Source organism: Typha angustifolia, chromosome 9, assembly GCF_048772165.1.
Source record: "Typha angustifolia cultivar Huaian chromosome 9, ASM4877216v1, whole genome shotgun sequence".
NCBI classification, from domain to species: Eukaryota; Viridiplantae; Streptophyta; class Magnoliopsida; order Poales; family Typhaceae; genus Typha; species Typha angustifolia.
The window spans coordinates 12,648,604-12,674,814 of record NC_133247.1 but is presented as its reverse complement, the minus strand read 5'-3'; the positions used below and the strand labels follow the sequence as shown (position 1 = coordinate 12,674,814).

The following is a 26,211-nucleotide window of genomic DNA, read 5'->3' as shown; positions in this document are numbered from 1 at the left end:
TTTTTTTCTTTATATTTTTATATATATCTTTATCGTTTGAGGTCCAATTAAATTATATTCAAAATTATTACATTCATTTTTGTTCATCTTTATGATAACATACTATATGTCTAAAATAAATTATTAGTTAAAAAATTATAATATACAAAATTGAGTAATTTAATATTTTAATAAGATACCGAACAGTTCAGTGCTTTTAATAATAAAACGCTTAACTATTTAGCATTCTGTGTGTACCCCTTCTTAATAGCGCTGAAATTTTTAATATTTTTTATTTTTTAAAAACGCTATTAGGATTAATATTTTAGATTCAAAAGTAGAATTTTTTAGGATTTCAATGAAATAAACTTTTTTTTGGTATTAAGTGGGTATGATCTTTTTTAATAAATAAAGTTTAAAAGAAGGGCAGTTTGGTCAAAAACTTGCGCAATATGCCACATTTCTACGCTTCTATGGGTCCCTTTTGTGAGGCTCTCTTGTGAGGTGACACGTCAAATGGGAACCGTCCTGGAGAAAGTCGTAATTACTGTGTCTCCCGTGGTCAATCACGTACTCCTCCTCCTCCTCCTCCTCGTTCTTTCGTCGAGGGGGCTAAAAGAAATAAACGGAGAATTTAGAGGGGTAATGTGCTAATACGAACGGTGGATTTTGCCTTCGTATACAATTTATATGCGGCCGTACTGATGCTTACTGTGTGCTTTCCCCAAGCTTCCGGTCTCCCGATTTGCCAGCTCAGCACCAAGACCACCTAACTCCTCGTCTCTTTTTCCCGTCGACCGGAGATCACCAACCCACTTGATATATATATACTCCCATTTCTATTACATGCACCCTCATTTCTTCCACAGTAATGTGATCACCTTTTTAAATTCTGCTCTCATCCGTCCCAAAATTATGATTCACTCCTAACTTCTCCCACTCCTTTGTCACTAAATACTATTATTTTGAATTTCTCTACTCCTTAGTGATTCAAATGTGCAGGAGAATAAAAGATAATTTATAAAATAAGTTATAATTTACAATGGGTTGAGAGGGTTCCTAATGTCTCATCCTTTGTTTAGCTTTAGAAACTGGAGGTGTAAATATCAATGTCCAATGTAATTATCACGTTCCGTTTTTTTTTTTTAAGAGAGGGAGAGAGAGAGAGAGAGAGAGAGAGAGAGAGAGAGAGAGAGAGAGAGCATAAAGAACTCCGCCCGAGAGCAAAGTAGCCAAAACCCAGGCCAGACTATAAAAAGGCGCGCCTCCTCGTTCCCATTCTCTTTACTCCCATTTCTCCGCGTTGCCATTTAGCCCGCTCGCGTCTAGGGTTTTCTCCCAGAGAAAGGAAGCGAGGAAGCTCATATCTTCTCGCTAATGGCGGCGTTCTCGATTGCTCTCCGATCCGGGGCTCCGGTATTCGATGGATCTCGCGATTGCTTTGCCTCCGATGGAAGAGCTCGAGCTGCGGAGCTGAACAAGGTCTGAATCTTGACCCCGTCCTCTCTCTCTCTCTCTCTTGCTAGAAATGGTTTTGAGATCTCTGTCGGTTCGAAGTTTTTGTTGTCTGTTTTGTTGAGTTAATCTGTTATCTATGGCGGATATGATTTTGTTAGGTATCTTGCATCAAGAGTTCGACCTCGTCTCGGATTCGATCAAGTGTGTTTGGTTCTGCGCTGTCTTCTCTGGAAGGGTCTTCATCACAGTTGAGTGTTTCTTTCTTTCTCTTTTTTTGTTTTCCTACCATTGCTACTGTTTCTTATTATTTTTTTTTTCTCTTCTTAATTTTTTTGGGGCAGGATATCGATTGCTAAGAACATCCAACCAATTAAGGCTACAGCTACTCAGGCGCCTCCTGTTATTCCAAGTAAGTTTTTTTTTTTTAAAAAATTATGGGGTTTTGAGGAGATTAAATTTTATATGGTTTTCCTTTGAATTTATTATGCTAATGATCTTTTGGTGCTCTGGTATTACGGTGTAGAATCTTCAAGTGGGGGAAAGACGAAGGTGGGCATAAATGGTGAGTTCCCCCTGTACTTTTAATTTAGACATCTCGGAATTCTTGATCGTCTTTGTGTGGTTACCTTTGTAGAGAATCTAATTTCTGATAAAGTTAAGACTACACGTAACATGAATGTTTTAGCTGATATTTTTCCATTGTCAAGTAACGAGACGAAATGGTATGAGGAAGTAATTTGCATCATGGATCTGGAGGAGTAGTTTTCATTATTGTTAGAGGTTCCTGTTGTTTAATATGAAGTTGAGCTTAATCAAAGTTGGGATCAAGTTGAAATGGATCCAATCAGGACAATCCGAGCTTGATTAGATATAAATGTTAAATTCAGGCTTGGCTGTAATCCATTCTAAGATGGAATGCGAAGATGCTTGGCTGTTTTAGGTTGAGCCTGGAATCAAGTTGAATATGAGCCATCCTTGACCTGCTTGAATTGATTGACGGTGGTTAAGTAAATATGCATTTGCTAATATCCATTCTCGAGTAAGTAACTGTTTGATGCAGGACAGAACGGCATCCTTATGTAAGGCTAACAGATTTACAATGTATTAGTAACTAGTTTAGTTTATCTCTTGCGTAGTATACATCCATATATTTCTTTCTATTGGTGCCACTATTTATACATCATAACTCCATTTTAAGATATGATTGATCGCCTTTTAATTTTAAGGAGCATACTTTGTTTCAGGTTTTGGGCGGATTGGTAGGCTCGTTTTGCGCATTGCTACAAGTAGAGATGATATTGAAGTTGTAGCTGTGAATGATCCTTTTATTGATGCCAAGTACATGGTAAGAAAGCAAGATTATCTTTCTAATCCTTTGGTTGCAACCTGGGTGTTATTTGTCAGATTTTATCAATTTTGAGTTCGATATGTTTAGTTTCTTAATCTCATATCTTATTTGAACTGTACTGGACCATTTATTTTCAAATCTCCTAGCTGTTTTTACTTCCTAGAACATTTTTGTGCAGTAAGATGATATCTAAAATAAAAATATTTTTTTCATTTTTTCCCATGAATATTCTATTTATTGTTAGACTGAGACACCGAGTACAACATGTAAGTGTTAATAGTTTATTGTAATGAAGGAGATTAATGATATTCAACAAAATGTTTGGTAGATTAGAAGTGAATGCTGTGTTAAAACTTAAAACTCGAGGCCTTTACCTAATTATATGCTGTTTGAAATATTTTCTGTGTTCTGCCTTATATTCCTTTAGCCCCTATTTGTTTCAGGATTATCTTTTCGCTATTCTAGATTAGGAAACACTATTATAGATTAGAAAAGAAACATCAAATTATCCCTACTTTAGATTAGAAATACTATTCAAATTATTCCACATATAAATGAAAATACAATTACCCTTGATTTGACTAAATTTATTTTAAAAATTCTCTCTTTTCTATAACTCACCTATCTCATTGTATACTTCTTACTTACAACAAAATGAGAACACTTTAATTTAAATTTATACGTCAAATCAAAAGGCATTTGAGTCAGTTTTTATTTATATTTTATCTCAACTTTATGTCAGATCAAGTAATGCACAACTTTTCTAGATTATAAGTATATATTAGGATACTCTATTCTAGATGGGAGATACAATTTTAGCAATAAGAATCAAGAATAGCTATTCTGGATTTTCTCTTAATCTCAAAGCAAATGAGGCTTTATCTTATTATTTACATTAAAGCCTGGAGGAGTTATTAAGATGTAAATTCCAGATTGGACAATATATGTTGCAGACCATATCCAACTCAAGTTGACTTGTTGCTGATTTTATGCCATGCCTGTCTCTCGCAGCATATATTAGTAGATGTCAAAATATTGTGAATAAGTAGATAAACTGTCACAAGCTGTCAATACAGAAAAAAAATTGCAGGTTTTCATCTGGTCCATAAAATTCATTCTTAATTCATGTTTCAGCATTGTGGTTTCAAAGTTAGTATTTGGTTTATTTGATGTGGATTATTTTTGCTCAACTGATGAAGTTGGAAGAATTAAGTGAGACTGTTCTTGTAAAACATTTTATGCCTCTCCTGGTGATATAGTTGACCTCTGTTAGATTGGTGATTGGGTGGCCGAGCCTTTTAATTATATGATGAAATTATCAGTAAAAGCATCAATTACTTTATGCTAGCTCTCATTTTTCAAAGATAACAAATTTATAGCTTTTTTTTCTTTTCTTTTGAGAGGTTCTGTGTTTTCTATTGTATCATAGCATAATCTTGTTTTCTCAGGCATATATGTTCAAGTATGATTCTACACATGGATTATTCAAGGGTACACTTAAGGTAGTGGACGAGTCTACTCTAGAGATCAATGGGAAAAAAGTCACAGTCACAAGCAAAAGGTAATACCATTTTTCAGCTAGTTAGTTGCACTTGTAAATTATTCAAAGAAATGATACATAGTATACATATTTATACACATATTAGATAGTAAAATTCTTTATTTTATTTTTTTCTGCATTTCCAAGTCTCATAATATTTGTATACATTTTTCATTCTAATAGTAAAGAAGTTTCATTGATATGCTTGTAAAGATTTATCCCTGTAAGGCTTTCGGGATCTGAACTAATTTTTCAATTTTAAGTAATCAAGTTTGGATGTCTTGTAAAGTGCTTTGCATTTAGGATTATGTACATTGTTGTAAGTAATGTAGAGAACACAGAATGTCTGTAGCTTCAAAGCATAAAGAAACTGAACTTATTTCTTAATCAGAGATCCAGCAGAGATCCCTTGGAATGATCTTGGAGCAGAATATGTCATTGAATCTTCTGGTGTCTTTACGACAATTGATAAAGCATCAGCACACTTGAAGGTCTGCCTTATTTGATGTTTGAGTTGGCAAAATTTCATTCATTCTACAAATCTGTTTTCCTATGCATCTTGATGTCTGATATCTTATTATTTTCCCTATAGGGTGGTGCTAAAAAAGTGGTTATATCAGCTCCATCAGCTGATGCCCCCATGTTTGTTGTTGGAGTAAATGAGAAGAATTACTTGCCAACTATGAATGTGGTTTCCAATGCGAGCTGTACTACCAATTGCCTTGCTCCTCTTGCCAAGGTTTGCTTGTATTCTTGAATTTGCTTACTTATTGTCTCTTTTTGGCATCACCATTGCCTCTCAATTGATTTGCAATTTGCATATATAGTACCCTTGCAATTGTGGGAAGCCAGGCTGCACATCTGTCTTCTCTTCTTTTTTTATCGTAGTATGGTATGACATTGTAGATGTAGATAGATAACCATGTTATGTTCTACAGGTGGTTCATGAGGAGTTTGGTATTCTTGAAGGCCTCATGACAACTGTTCATGCAACCACAGGTATTTTATGTTCTTTTTTTACTTGTGGGAGAACATGGCCTACTTCAGAAATGTGCTTGTATGCATTTTGTTCAGTTCATGATTCTTGTTTCTTAAAATGGTGTCTGCTCTCTGTTCAGCAACACAAAAGACTGTTGATGGTCCTTCAAGGAAAGATTGGCGTGGGGGCCGTGGTGCTGGTCAAAACATCATACCTAGCTCAACAGGTGCAGCAAAGGTGAGATACAATGATACATGGCACTACTAGGTATTGTTTAATGATTATATTTGTATTGACTGGCTTTACTCCCTGACCTCTCAGGCTGTCGGAAAGGTTCTCCCAGAACTAAATGGTAAGCTTACCGGAATGGCCTTCAGAGTCCCAACTCCTAACGTTTCTGTTGTGGACTTGACTTGCCGGCTGGAGAAAAGCGCATCATATGATGATGTCAAAGCAGCTATCAAGTATGGCACTATCTACTTAATCGTCGCAAGCCCTTGTATATATATCTATTGGCTTGTTCGAATAAGATACTAGGTGGTGGGTGGGGGGATCATAGATGATGGCCTTTGCAGCTTTCCCACATTATTTCTCATACTTTTTGTACTGCATAACTGTCATTTAATCCATCAATCAAATTTCAGGTTTGCATCTGAAGGTCCACTGAAAGGTATACTCGGATACACTGATGAAGATGTTGTTTCCAATGATTTCGTCGGTGATTCAAGGTAACAATAGCTCCGTTCTCGTCTTTGGTTTGCTGTCCATTTGGTGAAACTAAAAAAAAAACCTGCCTGTATGCCAGATCAAGCATATTTGATGCCAAGGCCGGTATTGGACTGAGCACTTCTTTCATGAAGCTTGTCTCTTGGTATGACAACGAGTGGGGTTACAGGTTAGAATTTACTGCTCTCCTACTTTTATAACTACCCTTGTTCCTATACTCAAATTTAGAACATACACTTACCCCCCCTTCTTTTTTGTTTCAGCAACCGGGTTCTAGACCTTATCGAGCATATGGCCCTGGTGAATTCTCACCACTAAAGAAGCGTGGCTTGGAGCATCGTTCAAGTAGAGTAGATCATAAAGCTGAAATTTTGATGGGGGATGACTTGTTTTGTTTTATGATAATCTAAAATAAGATGTAGCTAATTCAAAGCGCTACTACCATTTATTTTGTTACTTTGGTCGCTTGGAGGAAGCCTATAACTGAGTCAGGAAAATAGCTATGGAATTCATAACCGCAGGTGACATTATACCTCGCGGCATCCTGACCAGAAATTTCTTCATGCGGATGCTTTACAAAGTCTGTGCTACTTTCATTATCTTTTCCTACTTGTTGCATCTAAATGTTTATATTACTTCTCTATTTTCACATTGAGCAGCCGTTTCTTTTCACCCTCTCGTCCAGATTACATTTACTGTGAATGATTTGACAAATAAAAACTTATACAGAAATGATTATGCACAGAGAGCAGGGACAAGATGCCCTTATGAGGGTTAAAAAAAGAGTCTATAAGGAGATAAGGTATGATTATGATATCCATTTTACTTACCTTAAATCAATCCTACACGACAGCTAATTTCTCCTGCACCCGTCTACGCGTGGCTGCTAAGTGACACCCGACTCTCGTGCCAGGTGCTGCATTGCCGTCCCTACCTCGCCCGCCGCTCTATTTACGTCAATTAATTCCCTCGTCTCCACCATTCCACCATGCATCTCAGACCTTCTCCTTTCCTTTCCTTTCCCTGACCATGGCGTATTCCAACAAGGCTACCATGTCTGCCGTCCTCCTACTGCTCTTCCTCTTAGCTTCTCGTAAGACATGCACCTCCATCTTCCACCTTACTTGCGTTTTGTTGTTATATATAAATATATATATATATATAAAGAATTTTTTTGTACATTATGGAATCCATCAGTTGTTACTGGACAAACAAAAGAACTGAAAGAAGATGAGTTCCATATAACACTAACTTGAATGTTACATATATGACTGGAAAAATATTTGCAGAGGTGGCGGTGCCCGGCGTCGAGGCGAGGATTTGTAGGGTGAAGAGTAGCCGTTTCTGGGGGCCGTGCATCTCCGACCGCCTCTGTGCCGCGACTTGCATGAAGGAGGGCTTCGGCGCCGGCGACTGCGAGGGTTTCCGGCGCCGCTGCCTGTGCCAGAAACCCTGCTGAAGCTCCGGCAACTCCACTGCTCTAGAGGATGCTATCTATATATAAAAAATAGATCTAGAGAGAGAGAGAGAGAGAGAGAGTAGCTTATGATCTCATCGTGCTATGTATGTTGCCTATCCTTGTGTTGTTGATAAATAAAAATGCTAGAATGGTTGATGTTTATAAGATGTTTCCTATACTATGATGTTACTCACATGGATGATAAAGAATTAATTGCATTTTATGACAGACATGAACGGAGTGGAGTAACAAGAAACACACACACCTTTCATTTCATTTGCTATCAGGAGGCCATAAGAAGATCACAAAAATAGATAGGGATATTTTTTTTCCTTCATTTTATTAGGGTGTGAGATGATAAAAGAAGAAAAACTTACAAAAATAATCATGTAAATCATATAATTACTCCACAGATATCTGTAGTACAGTGGTGAGTCTGGGTCTTCTATATCTCCTTAGAAGCAAAGAGGAGCAGACTACACTCAGAGAGGAGAAGGCCATGCAAGCACCAGCCAACCATGGTGGCATTCTAAGTCCTGTGAACGGAAAGAGGACTCCGGCGGCAACTGGAACGGCCACGACGTTGTACGCCATCGCGAAGAAATGGTTCCAACGAATGCGGGCGAAGGTCTTCCGAGAGAGATCAATGGCAGTGATGACATCCTCAAGGTTGTTCCTCACCAGGACGTAGTCTGCGGCTTCGACGGCGATGTCGGTGCCTGCGCCGATCGCCATCCCGACGTCAGCCGCAGCGAGGGCCGGGGAGTCGTTGATGCCATCTCCAACCATTGCAACCACGGTGCCATCTTTCTGCAGAGAGCGAATGGCTGCGGCTTTCTCTGCTGGCATCACCTCAGCTCTAACGTCTTCAATTCCGACCTGCAACTTGCAACAGAGATAACAGTCCATCGATGTAACTTGGTTTTCTGATAACCACATCCAAAGTCAAAACGGCATTACTCTGATGAACAAATGCAACCAAAATAAAAATCCGCAAAGATGACTCCTCTTTAGGAAAAAGAGTATCATATCTAAAGTTGATAAAAGATGAAGTGCAAAAATATACCAAGTGTTTGTTTTAATACTCTAACACTCTCCTTCATTTTTGAGTTCGAGACATTCGAATATATAACTTCAAAGAGTAAGAGGTTTTATATTTTAAATTACAGATAGACCTGACGAGATTTATGGCCCCCTGCTTTACTAGCAGCATGTTTAACTTACTAACTTCTCTAACAGTATAGTATAGAAGTGTTGTTTTCAAAACAATGAGGTGGGTTAGAATACTAACCTCCTTGGCAACTGCTTGGGCAGTCCTCCAGTTATCCCCTGTTAACATGACTGGATGAATACCCATCATTCTGAGACCCTCTATAACAATAGCTGCTTCTCTTTTCAAGGGATCAGTTATTCCCAGCAATCCAATAAAAGTACCATCAAGCGCCACAAGTATACCAGTTTTTGCATTCAGTTCCATGTCTACCAAGAAACTCTCAGCTTCTGGAGGGATGGCAACACCATTATCAGCTAACAAACTCCGGTTACCAACCTGTCGTAAAATTTATGCACAAGGATCAATATATTTTTGAAACAAGCAACAATTCATTGATATGATACTCACCAGAACCATTTTTCCGTCGATTGAGCACTGAACACCTCTCCCTGGCAATGCAGCAAAGTCGATGGCTTCAAGAAGCCACTCTGACATTATTTCTTCTCTAAGTTGTTGTCCGGCATCTTTGGTTGTGGAAAGCTTGCCAAAGAAATGATAATGGAATGCGTAATCCAGGATCGCTCTCGCAAGAGGATGTTCACTGCTTGCCTAAACTACATTGATAGGTTGACTAAAGTTACAAGTTTGAGCTTACTATTCATTATACGAAATAGAAATCGAACTTTTTGATTCACCTCGGCAGATGCAACTATCTTGAGGAAATTTCCTAGCTCCAATACTGTGAAAACTTTTGCAATTGTCACAGCAGCTTTCCCTTGTGTTAAGGTGCCTGTTTTATCAAAGATCACACAAGTGACACCCTGAGCTCTCTCCAATGCATCTCCTCCTTTTATTAGGACTCCAAGACTCGCACCAACTCCGGTAGCTACCATAACAGCAGTTGGTGTTGCCAAACCAAGGGCACAGGGGCAAGCAATCACGATGACCGATATAGAGAACATGAGAGAGAAAACAAAGCAGTTACTGCTTTCTGTGACCCATGAATCTGGATATGCTCCTATTGATCCGCAAACAAACCTACAAAGGGAAGACCAAAACATGAGAAAACCCAACCACATGTTATGGCTAGTGGCTACTATTTGTCTAATTCATGTGAAACATACCATCCCAAGAATGTCAATAAGGACATGGCGATAACAATAGGTACGAAAATGCTAGAAACCTGAATTCAATAAAATAAATCATGATCATCGTCAAACTTAGAAGTATGAGAGGAAACATTGATCAGCTTGAGTAGAAGAAGAAGTAGTGGATCACAGAAAAATTGTCCAAAATACAAATCAAATATGCATGCTTACATTATCTGCAAATTTCTGAATAGGAGCTTTAGACATCTGAGCCGTCTCAACCAGAGAAATTATCTGATTCAAGACAGTGTCAGACCCCACCTTAGTAGCCTGTATATGAAGGACACCGTGTAAGTTCATAGTACCTCCAATAATGGAAGAAGATACTTCCTTCATGACTGGTGTAGATTCACCAGTTATCATGCTTTCATCAACATGGCTTGTACCCCAAACAACAATGCCATCAGAAGGGACTTTCGAACCAGGAAGAACTTTTAATATATCACCTGATTGGACTAACAACGCATCTATCTCTTTCTCTACAATATATCTTCCTTCTGCATTCCAAATATTTAAATGGAATTAATTGACAGTTGAATACTGAAGAACACCGCAAACTTACTACCGATCACTACCTTGTCACACGTTAAGAAACACTAAACATAAGCAGATGTTATATATGCACTGCCCAACTCACAAAATATTAAGGTACTATGCAAAGGTTTCTCAATTTTTAAAAACATATACCTGCATCCTTGACCAGCAAAAGAGCTGTAGCAGGAACCAGTTCTACTAGCCTTTTGATAGACTCTGATGTCTTCCCTTTGGCAAGAATTTCCAAATATTTCCCAAATAACACAACTGTTATTATCATTGCAGTTGTCTCAAAATATATTGGAAGCCAGAACTCAGTAAATGCACTATAGAGAAGAGCACCGACAGAGTAAAAGTACGAAGCAGAAGTCCCCAGAACCACCAGGACATCCATATTAGTAGAGCCATGCCTTAAAGCCTTATAAGCCGCCACATAGAATCTTTTGCCGATAACAAACTGCACGATGGTAACCAGAACCCACTTCACCAAATCAGGCATCGCAAAGGACCCACACCGCATGAAAAAGAAAGAATCTATGGAAGGTTTGCCAGAGCAAAGCATATTTATAAAGAAGACAGGAGCCTGTTGCATTGTAGTCAGAGGGGAAACAATTAGTTAGAGCAAAATATACTTGTGGAACGAAAACATTACATCAAGCACCTTACTTACACTGAGACATAGACTCGAACGGAGAAGCTGAAACATTTCTGAGGCCTCTCGTGCATCATTTGGAGCTACTAGCATATGCGGATTCTGGACATGCGGTTTCAATCTCCCGTTGCTCTCCCTCTCAATTGTCTCGACTATCAATCTCAAACCAACAACTTCTGGATCAAAAGTGATTTCTATTTCTGACTGCACAATCTTTACCTCGAACTGTCTCACACCTTCCACTTCTCCTAGTATTCTTTCTATGACAAGCACATCCATTTCGGTAAGCAATCCAACTACACCTAACAAAACTTTGTTTTCCTCACTGGATTTCAGAAATACAGCATCAAAACCAGCATTCTCAATAGCATGAACAATTTCGTCTTTACTGATGACTGATGAATCATACTCAACTTCCCCTAATGAAGTTGCCAGGGCAACAACTGCTCTTTTTACACCCGGTAGCTTCCTCAAAATCCCTTCAACAGAGCTTACACATGCAGCACAAGTCATGCCACTTATCCTGAACTGTGCTGATAAAGTCATTTGAGATATTGATTGAGTATAACTAGAATCTGGGAGGATCTCTGCTTCAAATCCTACATCTTCTATTGTATTTTTTATGTCTTCTTGCTGTAGGCAGAATACAATTCAGTAACAAGGACCAGCTATACTTTGTAGTTGCTAGAATAATCATCAAATCTATGAAGAGCATACTAATATTCATTCCATCCTAGTTTCCTATGTGCATGTTGCTAATTGCACAGCGAATCCTGAAAAATCCGACTTTATCAACAAATAACAAATATTTTAAATGACCCACAAAAATAATTTACCCGAACCCATGAACTAGAGGGCGAGAAGAGAAGAAGTAAAATAGAAAAGGTGGGACCTTGACGATGTTGGGATCGAAGACGACATGGGCCTTGTTTTGGAGCAGCGAGACCGAGGCCTCGGAGACGCCGATGAGGGAGGTGACGGCGGATTCAACGGAATTCGTGCAAGCCGAGCAGGTCATCCCAGTTATTCTCACCGCGATTCTCCTGTCTCGCTTCTCCTCCTCTTTTCCTTCTCCCTTTTCTTCGTCGTAGGAGTCGAGGAGTCGCATGACCTCGAGGTCGCCAGAATCCTCCATAAGAGAGATGGGCTCCGGCCACCGGCGGCCGGATAATGATGACGTCATCTGGAGGTCTCTACGGCTCGGAGTCGGAGCCATCGAGGGATAGGGAGGGAGGAAGAGAGGGAGAACTAGTAAACAACAAAAGGAGGGAGGGAAAAAAAATATATGGTTTGCCGTTTTGCATATTACTACCTGCACTTTAGATTTATTTCATAAAGCTTCCTTCTCGACATATTTACAAATAAACTCCTTTCTTAATTAGTTTTTCATCAACAAAAAAATAAATATTTCTCTTTCCCTTTCCCAAGTCCCAACTCTTGAACCGAAAAAAAAAATTCAAATTGAGGAGGTCTTCTGCAATAAAACTAAATATAGGTGTCTATATGCACTAATAACATAAAGACAGTCATAACTATGATGCAATTAATAATATAAGAAGTCAAGGGGGTCGTCTATATGGTGGCAATTTTATTTTATTATCCTACGTGTTGGAGAGTTCCTTAAGTTATGGTCGGGGGGATTGTCTCCATTTCATGTAATAAAACATTTTTAGGCTTATCTTAGAGATAACATATCTCGTAGAATTATTAATTTCATATTATAATTCTAATTTATTCGTTTATTTATATAAAATTATATATGAGATAACTAAATAAAATTTAATAATATGAAAATTATTATCAATTATCTCAAACTTAAATTATATTATTAATTATTAAAATTAATCCAAGGATAAGAAAATTGGACAAGAGAGAGAGAGAGCTAGGAGGGGAAGCCATAATCTAAGATTATAAATGGGCTTAGCTTTTCCAAGAGCCCGGCCCAATTAAATCTAGATCCACTATGCTTACTATATTTTTGTTATTAGAAGAAGCGTCGCCGACTTCACCTGTTAAACGATACTGTGCCGCAAATCGGCGATGACAATGGCACCGGCACGGCGTCTTCCTCTCCTCTTCCGTCCTCTTCTCCTCTCCAAGAACCTCCTCCCCAACCCTAACCCTAACCCTTCCTCCCTTCTCCCTCTCCTCCTTTCATCGCCTTCCCCTTCTCCTCCTCATCGTCCTCCTTCTCCTCTGCCTCTCCGTTTCTCCAACTCTCGACTCTTCTCCGCTTCCCCATCCAGTACTCACACTCCTCCACCTTCCTCTCCTTCTCTTTCTTCCGCACGACAGATGTTCGATTCTTTGATTCTTTGATTGAATCGGTTTTGTAGGTTCGTCGAAGATCGTCCTTGTTGGCTCCGCGGAAGAGTTTGATAATTCGCTCAAAAGGGTCGAGGGTTGGGCGATTCGTTCTTATGGAATTTTGTCCTTTGTGGGTTTTGTTTGGTTTCGTTGTGTCTAAGTGGATTTCTTGATCTGATTGCAGATGAGAAGCTCCCGGCGATCTTTTACTTCACGGCTGCATGGTGTGGGCCTTGTGAGTATGTGAATCCATCAAAGGATTCGCGAAATCTGTTTGTGGAAATGCCATTGAGGAAAATTCGAGATATTTGGGTTTTTATCTAATTGCCCTGCTAATAACGATTTCGTTTGCTTGTCTTGCGTAGGCAGGTTTATATCCCCAGTTATTGAAAAGATGGGCGGCAAATTCCCTCATGTCACCACATATAAGATCGACATTGATCAGGTAAACCTTATGAACTGTTTGTTCCTTGGGACTTTTAAGTAGGGAATGCATCGCTCTTGAAAACTTTTGACGTTGAGAAATAGCGTTGGCACAATTTGTCAAGAGAGTCTTTTGGCTGATGATATGATTATACCATATATAATTTTATTTAAACCCGGAGGTAGGGACATTTAAGTGTTGGGACTATTTCCTTGACTAACATGCCTTGAGAAAAGTATCTTTGTTCAAAATCATTTTCTCTGAGTTGGGTAATATAGCTTGCTCAGGAGAGGAAAAAAACTTCAATGTTTCAGAAATCTTCTCTTATTTGCACTGAACAACTTAAGAAGATTTTAAGTATTCTTTACCCAAGAGTGATATTGTGAGTCTGTCACTGGCTAATGTTTGATAGTGATTTGACTTTATGAATTGTTAGTTAGAAGCATATGCTCAGCCTTATATACATATATTTTCAACTGTCCAGATAAGTCTCATAAAAAAAGTAAAAAACCATTTATATTTTTGGAAGTAATATTACTTAAAGAAGGAAGAAAAGGATGAGAAGGTGAAACTGGCAAATTATATAATACTGCCCTTCATTAGCAGCTCTCACAAGAAGGGAAATTACAGGATCTTCAAATCATACATGTCTAGCTTTATATTGTGAAGTTCTGAAAATTACCATCTGATGTTCCTATGCAAATTTGATTAACCATATCATATGGAACTTGTAAAAGTTACCTTCTGAATTATGTTTGTCATAGGTGCATTTGCTACATGAGTTCTCATTTTATGATAGTCTAATCTTTGAGGAAAACTTCTATCTGATTGTGATTTGTTTTTACAGGAAGGCCTTGGAAGCATACTAAATAAGTTAAAGATTTACTCCGTGGTATGTCACACCTATACTAATTTTCTTTTAGAATGGATAAACTTGTATGTGTAATTACTATCAAAGTTGTTCGCAGAAGATTTGGCCATTGTTTGCATATGCTAGTGAGAATTTTCTTTTTGCTTCTTGCATTTTCTACTGTTACATGTTGTCAGGTTCCAGTGACCACTCAACTAGGCATGATTCTCTGTCAACCAGTCATCTGTAGTTTGTGGTGAATTTGGACTTGTTCCATTACAGACTGGGTACTGAAAAATATTTTATCCTTTATTTGATTCCATAATGGGCTTGAACCTTACAAGGTAGGTTTCATGAGGTAGCTCATTGCTGTTGACTAAATGATCATAGCTCATATAGAACCTGGAATTTAGTCAATCAAGTATCGCAGGAGAATTTTAGATAATCGTTTTAATGAATAATGATTTTAATCCATTTGTAAACCAATTTCTTGAAACTTATCTAATACTGAGAGTGTTGACTTGGTAGGTACTTTTCATCCTGTGGGAATCTACAATAGAGTATGCTTCACCTGCCGCTACTTTGACGCCTTTTCCTTCCGCTCTCCAAGAGATAGACTGAGCATTCTCTATTAACCATCATCGTGCCTTTTGGTGCTCTATCAATCTCTCATCCCCTCGGCCCATGTTACAGTTCTTAGCAATCGGATGGCCTGTTTCTTTTAAAGGATGGCTTGATCTGGATATTCACTCGTATATGCTGAACTGGTATCTGCTCACCTGGAGCCATGGGTTACTGATGTCCTCCTGCTCGCACTGTTTCTCCTTCCTTTGTCATTGATCACTTTGCCACCAGCCACACTTCTTCTGCCACATCCCACCACCCTTTTTCTCCAACCTTTCTTCACTCATCCTTCACCTTCTGTAAACTAGTAAAAGTTAACAAGATTTTTACTAAGTCTTTGGGTTATGGATCCTTTTCGTATATTCAGCTGTATTTAGTGCAAACAGCTCAGGTCACAATGCTTAGTCTCCCTGCACTCACCAATTGTTTAAACTCACCAAATATTCAGAGCTTTTAGGAGATCTATACACTTTGACAACATTTATATCCATAGGTTTCCCTTCCCTTGATATGACCAAGAGAACATCCAAGTCATATTCAGAGAGTGATTAGTTTTAGATTATAGGAAAAAAACTCAGAATTTTTTTCTTATGTCAGGTTATCATTATAGGTCATCCTTCTTTTTCTTTCCATACAAGATTGATCAACATCTTAATATTAAAGTAATTTTTTTTCTTGCATTAAGCTGGGTGCTTTGAATCTGATTAGGTAACAAGTGAAATGTGATAATTCTATTTATTGTTGGTTTTTTTAGTTTTATCATATATTTGAGATCATCAGTGTGCCCTTTGATCTTACCCATAGTGTAAATTATATTTTTGTTTTGCTGTGCTGACAATGGTTTATCTACAGCCAACCCTCCATTTCTTTCAAAATGGTCAGAAGGCTACTGAAATAGTTGGGGCTGATGTGCAGAAACTTGAAGCAACAATGGAAAATCTGTACAAGTAAGTTGCTGGCACTACATCTTTGTTGTTTGCATAATTTGATATCATTCCATGCCAAAATTTAGTTGGCTTTGAATATATGAAAGATATTTTAAGATTGATTAAGGATGGCCATTATTATAAAATCTGACTTATTAAAGTTTACAGACTTGCTTGAAAAGAGGAAAAAAATGTGTTTGTATTGAGAAACTGCATGATATTTCCAACAAACATACAGTTTACAACAATTTAGAATTTAATAATTTTAATGGACTTCTTGAGTTAAAAGATATATTCCGCAACTTCTCACATTGTGTATATATCAAACAGGCTGGACTAGGAGTTGGGTGGAAACAATCAAACAAATGGATTTACTTTTGATATTTCATGGGAAGCTACAGATATCTATGTGGAAAGAATTTATCCACATCTGCCTTCTTGTCCACCGGCTTTAGCATTGCGGAATTTGTCCTGTGCTATTACTCTCTGTGTTTTTGTTCCTTCAATAGATTTAGATTTTGCAGCTCTATGATTAGAATAATGTATGCAAGTGAATTAATTGAGGACTCATTTGACTCAAGGGAAGCTGATGTTAAGAACTACAATCAGAAAATAATTATGGGATAATTGGTTATGTATTTTGACTATTTCCAAGTAGAACACTGAGGGATCAAGTTATTGTGATGTTATATTAAGAGTTTTAAGTTGCATCATGCTTTCTACATTTGTGTAATGTGAGGCACTACAGCTATCTCCTATCCAGAAGCTCCAATAGTTTTCTATATATATTGCTTTTTTAAAATTAAGTTAGAGTTTGTAGGAATGGCAAAAGAAATGGATCGTTGGGCTGCTACATTACGTTACTTCGGGGAAGATCATTTAACAAGGGGGCAGCACTCCCAGATTGTCCTGGATCAAGTCTTTATCGATATAAAAAAATGTTTTAGGCATAAATTGTTGGTGTTATTTTACATCCTCTCTTTGTTTTTATGTCCTGGATAAAAGGTACACTAACTAAATGTATCATCACACATGCCTGACCAGTTTCATGTAATGATGTAGAAGTTCATAGTGATACATTTAGTTAGTGTACCTTTTATCTTGCTCTGTGTGAATGGTTATAGGCTAAGTTATTACATAAGGAAATCATAAATTGTACATTTGTACTCTTAGAGAAGTAAGCTTGAACTAGTTTCAAGCAAAGTTTCATCATAGCTAGGCTCAATCAAGGCCCATGATTACACCTTGAAGAATGGCTTCATGGTGAACTGATGATCTAAACTGCCTCTTTTAGTTGGATCACCTGAAATGCTGTAATTAGGAAAAAAAAAAAAAAGGCAGTGTAGATTTACAAAACTGTAGAGTTCAACTATAGAAACTGCCTGGTTCAGTCTACTTACAGAATGAAGACTGAAAATTAATGTAGTTGATAGTATCTAACCTGGTTTTTATAACTTATAAAACATTGATCTAAATAACTAGATTTCTATCTGATCTGATAATGACCTTGGAAACGCTTAGAAGAACTCAATTTGCCTTCTTTTGTGTACAATAAAATTTGATGAAACTGCTTCCTCTTTTTGTGGCTGTCAGTATTCTGTTGCATCTAAAAATAAAATCTGGCAGAATGGGGAAATGTAATTGATACATGATCATTATCAAGTTTCTACTTCCACCATTATTCATTTCCTGTTTTATGTTGATATATTCTTTCTTTAATAAATCTATTATTTCTACTGATAGGATGGCCCCCTATTTGATGTTTTTGAATGGAGCTAAAAGTTAAATAACTTTATAAATTTTAATTTTTAACTGCTGCAGGTTTTGAGTTCTAATAATATTGCTCTCCTATACTTGAGGTAAGGCTATGTTTTCCCCCTTCAATCTAAGTTCTGCACTTGAATGTTGAATATTATACTCCTTTTTATATGATTTTTCAACTTAGTCATAATAGTAAATGCAGAGTTTTCACCTGACGTCGTCGAGATGCTGTGCTTCTCTTAGTGGGACTTTCTTCCTGTACTGTAATATGCTACATTATCTCATTCACTGCTTTCACTTTAAAGACAAGTGACCATTGTAGTGGAACCTGTCTCCCAACCTTTAGCAACTCAATTCATGTCTCCCATATAAGAGGCATCACCTCTTAGAAGTACTCCTTATAGCTATTGGAAAAGAAAAGATAAATGCCACTTCAAAGGGTGGGGGGAGGGAGGAGGGTGGTGGGGGTCTGAGCTTGGATGAGATGCCCTCAAATCAAAACAAATGTGGATGGAAGAGCAACATGTGATCCCCCCTTTTGAGATCTCATGAGTGGCCCCCCAGGGCCCCCACCCTTCCGGAGGTCACTTGGGCTGCATTCAAAAGCTATAGAAGAGAACAGAGCACTTAGCAGCCGTTATAGCTGTAACCATGATGCTCTTGGTACATTGTCTGGTCACCCAAACATGTACCTTTCCGTTGAAAGTGAAGTCCTTTACACTAGTAATGGGATGTCCGTATGACAGGGGAAATAGATAAGCTACCAAAAGATACCCCCTCTCTATGATTGGGGGGTATCTTGTGGAATCCTCAGATATGTTAGTTTTGCTCTTTGGTTTCTCTCTCGGACGTTTTCTTTTTTTTTTTTGTGTATGTGTGTGACTATTTTAAGTCTGTCCATAATTTGTTTTACACGTCTAATTTATTTTAAAACTTAAATATAAGATTAATTATGTTTGGAATTTGTTTATATGAATTATTTTTCTGTTCAGCAACTTGAAAATATAAATTGCTAATTGTATTAATAATTTATATAGAAATTTCTCTATCATATTTGGTCTGATACTAATCCTGTCTATGATGAAGTAATGGTTAATTTATATTGTTTGTTATGTCACTTGATTGTATATCACAGTCTATTGCAAGTCTTGTGGTTCTAGTTTCACTCAGTTCGATAAATAATTTTTTTATTTTTTATTTTGTAATACATTATATTACACAAGGTCTAGTAGTAATATATATGATACCTTTACATTGAGTTTTTTTTTTATATATAAAAAAATTGTGATTATAGCTATTTCAATTAGATGATACCTTCCATTAATTAATTAATTAATTTCTTGTGTACATATAGAATAATGTAATGGTGGTGTTAATGAGGCTAGATTTAGGGTAATGAGATAGATAGTAAAGTAGTAAAAGGCGAATCGAAAATCCATTGGATGAGCAATCATAGTAATAGCAGCAGCATCCCACATGGCAACAATGTCACTATCATATCCTCTGTGTACGGGGGGGCTTGCAGGTGGGTTGAGGCTGACTAGACGGTGGAGAGTGCTCCACGCGTCACATCCCCTAAAATGCATCATCCTCCCTCCCTCTCCCACCAGCTTTGCGTCACGTGGAATTTCACATGCAACCCCTCAGCTTTGCACCAAATGGGGGTGGGGGGTGGGGGGTGGGGGGTGGGGGTGTTGGTGTTTCTATTTGTATTTTGGGTCCAAACAGGAGTCGCTGAGGGTCGGGTCGAAAGTTTGAGTTAAGAAGGGTGATTGATGACGGTCTTTTGATGTGAAAAGGAGGGCCCAAAAACGATAAAAAGGACAATCACTACATGCTTTTTTTGTCTTTTTGACTACCATCAAATCCCTAATCCCCAATTCCCTTTTCTTTTTTGCTTTGCATATGGGAGAGAGGAGAGATCTCTCTCCTTCTATTTGGAGCCGACCATCCCATTCCCATTCCCATTCCCATTCCGGTCCCGGCCCCGGCCCCGGCCCCGGCCCGCCCTCTTACATCTGCTATGCTGGGCCTTATGTAATTTCTTCTGTTCCTCTCTTCTTCCTCCTCCCACACTTTTCTATAATGAGAAGAAGAAAGGACTCTGCATATGTTCTAGGAATATAAAAGAAAGGAAATAATTAACTTTGTGTAATTTGGTCTTTGGAAGAGGCAGTAGATTTAAGCTACCTCTTGATTGTTAGATAGCTGATTGTGGACATAAATATTTACTGTGTGGACTAGAGGTACTTGGATAGATAGGCATAAGGTAAGCCCAGCGTTCAAATGGATCAATTGGAATTAAATCAAGGTAACCAAACCAACCGGATTGCTCTTTTTGGCGTTTGCCAATGCCCAGAGGATTGCGTCATGCTTAAAGTCTGCATGTTTTGTTATTTTGAATAGTTTCTATTTGACATGAAGAGCAAGTATCACTGTAGTACTTATATTGAATCTCTTTATCTACTCCTAGACTAGTTTTAGATGTTCATCAAACAGTACTCTTTTTCTCAGATGATTTGATCCCCAAACAAGTGACTGAACCTTCCCGTCTTGACATCATGATATTTTACTTGGTTTTGTACTATTTCATATCATTTTCAGATGTCTTTGACTTAAAGTGAGGAAAGTGATGGCATGTCCAGCCTTTATCGTTTCAAGGGAAAAATGTTGGTACCTATTTTATTCATATTCCATGCATGATTTCCGCTGCTAGTATATTTTACATCGATATGATATATAATAACTTCTTGCTTCATTTTCCATTGTGGCTCGAGTCTTGCAGATGAACCTTAGAAATCATGTTGGGTCTCTTAGTTTTGATCCAAAATTAGTCTTAAAACTTTGAACTCAACCAGCAACCAAGAAGGCTGAAAGTTAGTGACATCTTGTTGGGAACTTTTGACTTGCCATGGTAAAGCCCATTAATGGATGTGAATGGTATATCAATGTTACATATATGGCTTCTCTAGGCTTTGGCATTGTGTTTGAAGTATATAGGTAGTACATGATATTTTTTAGCAGAAAACTTATGAAATTGTTGTCTTGGTATGTGTTGCATGATTTGCAACTTATAATAGTTGTGAGGATGGAGAAGTGAATAATAGCTAGATAATGGATGTAAGAAGGTGTATTAGATGTTAAATTAAAGCTATTAAGCTGGCCTTTTTCTGAGGATTGGGCTCTGTAAATCTGGGCTTTGCATATACTTGGCTGGACTTGTTATTTATTGGGCTCTATGATTCAGAAAAAGTGTAGGGAGATCAATCACTATGCTTGTTTTCCTTGTTTACAGCTTGAGGTTTCTTTGATCACAAAGATTTGATTATTGGGTAACCTGAGGTGAAATGGAACAGATTGCAGAGTCCTAGCACTAACAAAGCTAAGAATGGTATCCTTGGGTAGAGATGTTCATAAATGTTACCTTGTCTATAATTTTTTTTGTTTGAAAGAAACTACTAAACTAAGAATGGTACATTAGGTAAAGAAGTTATTTGTTATAGAGATGCATTTTTCCAAATAGTGGGAAGTCTTTACTCCATTGCATTGCTGGCTCTGCATTTTACCTGCATCCACTTATATCCTGTCTCTTCATTGCAACATATCCTCAGGGGCCTTCTCTCATGCAAACCAAAGGGAAGCATCAAGACAAAACACCTTATAGGAGTCAAAAGGCCCTTTGCTCCAATTGGTCATCTTCAAAGGGCCTTCCCTCCCACATGTTGTACCCTTTACTCTTCTACTTGATCATAATAGGCCTTTCCTTTGTCCTTCTCCCTTATTTTCTTTAAAAGACCAAGCTTATTGCATAATTATGAGCCCTATCTTTGCTAAGGGTATTCAATTATGGCAGCAAAGGTAACATGGAAGCATTACACAATTTGGAAAGATCCAACATCCAGGGGCTAATCATTAGTGGATCTGTAAATTTGTAGGCCATCCTGTGCCCTAGTCAACAAGATCTAACATATGAGAAACATGATTTTGGGTTTATCTTTTTCTTAAGGGTTAATGACATCCTGACCCCCTCAACTATGTATTAGTAGTCGTAAACTATTTAAATGTACCACTAAACGTCCTCGTTCAACAAAATAACAATTTGAAAAACATTTCCATTTTTTCTTTTAATATTCTTTTATCTTTTCTATTAGATAGGACAAAATTTTGATTTCCTTGTTCAACTATCAAACTCTAAATCTATTCTCTAATTATTATTTTCAAAATTCACTTATATCCATCTAATTAGTTAGATAATAAATAGATACAATTATACTTCCTTTCTTGAAGAGTGTTCAAAAAATATAAATAGATAAAAATAGTTATTGAATGAGGCCTTTATAACACTTGAGAAAAGCTACACAAATTCCACAGGAAAAAGCACCACCTTGCCGGATGACATGTTTTGCAATTAACAACTTCACCATGCCATATCTTCCAAAGTCCACTACAGTCCAAAAAGGTTAAAAAGAAAAAAAAAATTAAAAGAAGAAGAAGAAGAAGAAGAAGAAGAAGTTATAATACATAGGGAGAGAGAGGGGAGAAAGAATTTGATAGAAAAGCAAGCATGTATTAGTGATTCTTTTCTCCCTTTTCCCATTTCCCTTAAAAACTCTGGCAGAGCAGCATAGAAAGAGACAAAGAGTACAAGAAAAATAGTAGTGGGTCTGTCCTCCCACTCTTCACCACCACCAAATCCTGCCCACCACTGCCAAAAGAATTAAAAAAAAGATGAAGAAATTAAATGATTGAAATTTTCTAATTGCAATTTACCACCCAAGAAGGCCTCACTAAATATATATTTCATCTGTCTCTCTCTTTCAAAAAATTAATGATTGATAATTTCTAACCAAGAAGGAAAAATTAAAATTATAGATAATTTCTAACCAAGAAGCCTCACCAATAAATATATCCTCTCTTCTCTCTCTCTCTCTCTCTCTCTCTCTCTCTCAAAGGTCCCCAGGCTGCCACTGTCACCCTTCTCCTCTGTCTATAAATAGCCCCAGGAGGTTCGTTACTCTCCCTACTCTCCCTCTTCCAATCTCAAAAACAACCATCTCCCTCTCTCTCCCTCCCTTCCTCCTCTTGCACCTCTACTTATTATATCCATTATAGTACACTGCTCCCTAAACTACAAAAACTCATACTCACATAGAGACTGAGAGAGAGAGAGAGTTGGCACTAGAAAGAGGGGAGAGCATTGAGGGAGGAGAGATGGGTAGGGAAGGGGGGATGCCTGGATGGCTAGGTGGGCTGGTGGAGGGGAGCTTCTTTGTGGGGTGTGGGACCCATGAGAGCAGGAAGAAGAACGAGAAGAACATATTTTGCCTCGACTGCTGCACCAGCATTTGCCCTCACTGTGCTCCCTCCCACCACTCCCATCCACTCCTTCAGGTGCTCTCCTCTTCCCTTCTTTTCTATGATCTCATCTGGGTCTTGCTCAAATCTTTACCTTTGTTTTCAAACAGTGACTGCTGCGGCTGTTGATGTTAAATTTAATTGCCTGCAATGAAATCTATTATTCTTTTTTTTTTTATTTCTTTAGGAAATTAATACAATTTGAGTTTCTTATTGGGTTTTTTTCCCTCCTTCTGAGAGGAAATGGCAGAATTACTACTGGTCTTTGGTGTTGTTTGAAGCTAGAAAGTAGCTGTTGCAGTAAACAGTGACTGTTGGCATATGTATTTATCAAAAAAATGAAGGGAAAAAAAGAAGAAGAAGAGAAAAAGGTTAAGCATAGCCCACTTTATTTGACACACACATATACATAAATATATCTCAAAGCCATACACTTTTCTGTCTAGCAAAGGACATGAAGAAAGTGCAACTTTAGAAAAAGGTTGGTCCAAATTGGCCTGCCTCTGATCTTGGTGATAGTAAAAGCATCCTCTGGGGAGAGCTCATGTTGTAGTTTAGAAAGTGAATTTTTGTGAAAGAATTCCCTTTTACTTTCTTAAGTTTTTCTGTTTTTTCCTTCAGAATAGTGATAGAATTCTTAATGTCAGTTTCAATTTTAGCTCGAATTATTAGAGTACCTTTTTTATTCTCACACAACTTTGACATACTTCTTCCCCCCCCTCTTTTACTTTACCAATTGTCCATATTTTTTGATGGGGAATTATCCAACCTGTTTTGCTATCTATAGAAACTTTTTCTTACCCCCCTCTGTCTTCCTTTTGTTCTTGCCTTTGGTGGCATCCTCTTCATAGCTTTCTGATAAACTTTACCACAGCAAAAAAGTTTTCATCTCAATCCTTCTGTTCTACTTTACCTTTCTTAACTTCAAACTTTACCATAAGTTGACAGTAAAATTAGGTTTTACTGAGCATTTTTTTTTTTTTTTTTTTTGACTAGTTTGAATTAACTCTCTTCTCTTCACCAGAACCAAATGGTGTGATTCTTCTATCAGCTAAAGGCCAAGTAACTAAAGCTTCAAAGCTTCTCCACTTTCCCCCCACTTACTATCGTATTGCCTTTCTGCCCTCCAAATTATGTGAACTTTCCTGGAGCAAACCCCCTGTAAGAGGGGCATACATGTCTTTCCAACCTGTCCTTTCTCTTTGCCTGTCATAGTATGATCACTTGGTCAGTGGATTGTAATAATGGTGCAATGACTCACATATTAAGGAACTGAATTATAACCTAATCATCTGAAAATATCCAAGGGTATATTATTGTAATTATCAACTTAATTGAGATCTTGTTAGTTCTCCTGCTATGATGTAGAAGCAAAATCAATGTATGTATGTGTAGTAGATCTAATCAAATGGATCTTGATAACAGTGCTGCTCAGAGGTATATATTATGGCAGTTGTGCATGATGTGAATTAGCTATAATATTGACTTTTCTAATTAATTAATTTAGGTGAGACGATACGTGTACAATGATGTCGTTCGATTGGATGATCTCGAGAAGCTTATTGACTGCTCTTATGTGCAGGTGATAATGTTCATCCTTTAAACATTTTTCAAGTTCATGATCAGAGTTGTTCTTTTCTTTTCTTTTTCTTTTGCTCTTAGTTATGTGGTAAAAGTTTGCTTTGAATTTGAGCAGCCTTACACTATAAATAGTGCCAAAGTGATATTTCTTAAGCCAAGACCTCAATCCAGGCCTTTCAAGGGCTCTGGTAACATATGCTTGACCTGTGACAGAATCCTCCAAGAGCCCTTCCACTTCTGCTCCCTCTCCTGCAAGGTAACTATTAATTGGATGCTACTGTGAATTCTGTTTGAATCTGCACATATTTTTAGCTGCATTCATATAAATACTCTCTCCTTTCATGTGGTGAGGTGAGTTAAATAAAAGCTTACAAAGTTCTGTATCATGACTAGTGCAATTAAGGATGTTACCAACTTTCACAAATTTGTAGGTGGATCATGTGATGTTACAAGGCGAGGATCTATCGAGCATCTTGTTCAGATTCGACGAGACCGATTTCTCCTTCTCCCATTTCGAGAACCTCAGAATGGATAGTTCTGATCTTCTCGAGGATGATGGCCAGATCACACCGAATTCGATCCTCGAAGACCCATTACACTACAATGGCTGCTCAGGCTCGAGCAACGGCTCGAGGGGCAATTCGCGCAGGGGGGAGAGGAAGAAGAGCAGTGGCTTCTTCCCTCAGATAGTCCTCTCCTTGAGCAACAGGAGGAAGGGTGCTCCTCATAGATCTCCCCTCTCTTGAATTGTTGTTTCAATGGTATGGTAGCACCAAGAGAAGAAGCCCTTCCTTCTTCAATTTTTATTTGATGCTCTGTTAGTGTGTGTGTGTGTTGCTTATAGTTTACCACTGTAAAAGTCCTGCCCTAAATGCCCCTGTCCATGTGGGGTCATTATGGGCATTATTTTGCTGATGCCTTGGAGAGGGAGGTGTGAGTGCATTTTCCATTGCTGACTAGGTAGCCACTGTGCACCATATTTTAGGTCCACAGTAGCTACCAATTTTGGATTGATGTAATGGAAATGCATACTTCCACATCTACATCTATATATATATTTCATATATATATATATATATATATATTGGTATGTTTATATAAGGTTGATTTGCACTTACTTGGATCTCTTTTATTTTTCTTAAAAGTCTTTTGACCAACACTACTTCCAATCCATCTTGAAGCATATAAACAAATGATGAGAGAAGGAAATTATTGTAAGCATTGAGGTTTTTTAAAATGTTAAACTTGTTCTAGGGATGGATTCCTGTGAGTTCTGAGCTCCACAGTGGTTCTTCTGCACACACAGAAAGATGCTGCTGTCCAATATCACCTGGATGGATGCAGCCA

At 37.8% G+C, this 26,211-nt stretch overlaps 4 protein-coding genes across 5 annotated transcripts; 3 read left to right on the top strand and 1 right to left on the bottom strand.

The window, feature by feature from the left end:
* Nucleotides 1-1,174: 1,174 nt before the first annotated feature.
* On the top strand, nt 1,175-6,702 carry LOC140767684 (glyceraldehyde-3-phosphate dehydrogenase GAPCP2, chloroplastic). Its single transcript, XM_073107678.1, has 14 exons — nt 1,175-1,461; nt 1,596-1,684; nt 1,779-1,846; nt 1,961-1,999; nt 2,682-2,782; nt 4,234-4,346; nt 4,717-4,816; nt 4,918-5,064; nt 5,264-5,324; nt 5,444-5,541; nt 5,626-5,768; nt 5,949-6,032; nt 6,110-6,199; nt 6,294-6,702. Exons 1-14 carry the CDS (start codon nt 1,357-1,359, stop codon nt 6,346-6,348), a joined length of 1,293 nt encoding a protein of 430 aa, XP_072963779.1. The 5' UTR covers nt 1,175-1,356; the 3' UTR covers nt 6,349-6,702.
* A 1,129-nt stretch (nt 6,703-7,831) lies between these two features.
* LOC140767493 (cation-transporting ATPase HMA5-like) lies at nt 7,832-12,260 on the bottom strand. Its single transcript, XM_073107424.1, has 9 exons — nt 11,929-12,260; nt 11,055-11,669; nt 10,538-10,967; nt 10,022-10,347; nt 9,827-9,885; nt 9,398-9,740; nt 9,111-9,311; nt 8,781-9,038; nt 7,832-8,368 (listed from the first exon to the last, which is right to left on the bottom strand). Exons 1-9 carry the CDS (start codon nt 12,250-12,252, stop codon nt 7,892-7,894), a joined length of 3,033 nt encoding a protein of 1,010 aa, XP_072963525.1. The 5' UTR covers nt 12,253-12,260; the 3' UTR covers nt 7,832-7,891.
* A 777-nt stretch (nt 12,261-13,037) lies between these two features.
* On the top strand, nt 13,038-16,877 carry LOC140766439 (thioredoxin O, mitochondrial). Of its 2 annotated transcripts, XM_073105775.1 has the most exons (7): nt 13,038-13,281; nt 13,373-13,438; nt 13,528-13,578; nt 13,709-13,788; nt 14,615-14,659; nt 16,094-16,188; nt 16,498-16,877. In XM_073105775.1, exons 1-7 carry the CDS (start codon nt 13,077-13,079, stop codon nt 16,505-16,507), a joined length of 552 nt encoding a protein of 183 aa, XP_072961876.1. In that variant the 5' UTR covers nt 13,038-13,076; the 3' UTR covers nt 16,508-16,877. The 2 variants fall into 2 exon arrangements, with proteins under 2 accessions (XP_072961876.1, XP_072961877.1); XM_073105776.1 differs by lacking the exon at nt 16,498-16,877 and having other exon boundaries at nt 16,094-16,192.
* Nucleotides 16,878-22,893: 6,016 nt separating this feature from the next.
* On the top strand, nt 22,894-25,964 carry LOC140767354 (protein RGF1 INDUCIBLE TRANSCRIPTION FACTOR 1-like). Its single transcript, XM_073107223.1, has 4 exons — nt 22,894-23,319; nt 24,791-24,865; nt 24,980-25,120; nt 25,296-25,964. Exons 1-4 carry the CDS (start codon nt 23,140-23,142, stop codon nt 25,608-25,610), a joined length of 711 nt encoding a protein of 236 aa, XP_072963324.1. The 5' UTR covers nt 22,894-23,139; the 3' UTR covers nt 25,611-25,964.
* The last annotated feature ends 247 nt before the right edge of the window (nt 25,965-26,211 follow it).

What these genes read in the sequence shown, in the direction of transcription:
- LOC140767684 (XM_073107678.1), top strand. Translation starts at nt 1,357, where the DNA reads ATGGCGGCGTTCTCGATTGCTCTCCGATCCGGGGCTCCGGTATTCGAT. An exon ending in GAGCTGCGGAGCTGAACAAG is followed by an intron (nt 1,462 to 1,595) that starts GTCTGAATCTTG and finishes TGATTTTGTTAG; the next exon opens with GTATCTTGCATCAAGAGTTC. An exon ending in AAGCATCAGCACACTTGAAG is followed by an intron (nt 4,817 to 4,917) that starts GTCTGCCTTATT and finishes TTTTCCCTATAG; the next exon opens with GGTGGTGCTAAAAAAGTGGT.
- LOC140767493 (XM_073107424.1), bottom strand. Translation starts at nt 12,252, where the DNA reads ATGGCTCCGACTCCGAGCCGTAGAGACCTCCAGATGACGTCATCATTA. An exon ending in TTATTGACATTCTTGGGATG is followed by an intron (nt 9,741 to 9,826) that starts GTATGTTTCACA and finishes TTCCCTTTGTAG; the next exon opens with GTTTGTTTGCGGATCAATAG. An exon ending in TCGACGGAAAAATGGTTCTG is followed by an intron (nt 9,039 to 9,110) that starts GTGAGTATCATA and finishes ATTTTACGACAG; the next exon opens with GTTGGTAACCGGAGTTTGTT.
- LOC140766439 (XM_073105775.1), top strand. Translation starts at nt 13,077, where the DNA reads ATGACAATGGCACCGGCACGGCGTCTTCCTCTCCTCTTCCGTCCTCTT. An exon ending in TTCGCTCAAAAGGGTCGAGG is followed by an intron (nt 13,439 to 13,527) that starts GTTGGGCGATTC and finishes ATCTGATTGCAG; the next exon opens with ATGAGAAGCTCCCGGCGATC. An exon ending in AGTTAAAGATTTACTCCGTG is followed by an intron (nt 14,660 to 16,093) that starts GTATGTCACACC and finishes GTTTATCTACAG; the next exon opens with CCAACCCTCCATTTCTTTCA.
- LOC140767354 (XM_073107223.1), top strand. Translation starts at nt 23,140, where the DNA reads ATGGGTAGGGAAGGGGGGATGCCTGGATGGCTAGGTGGGCTGGTGGAG. An exon ending in TTGACTGCTCTTATGTGCAG is followed by an intron (nt 24,866 to 24,979) that starts GTGATAATGTTC and finishes GAATTTGAGCAG; the next exon opens with CCTTACACTATAAATAGTGC. An exon ending in TCTGCTCCCTCTCCTGCAAG is followed by an intron (nt 25,121 to 25,295) that starts GTAACTATTAAT and finishes ACAAATTTGTAG; the next exon opens with GTGGATCATGTGATGTTACA.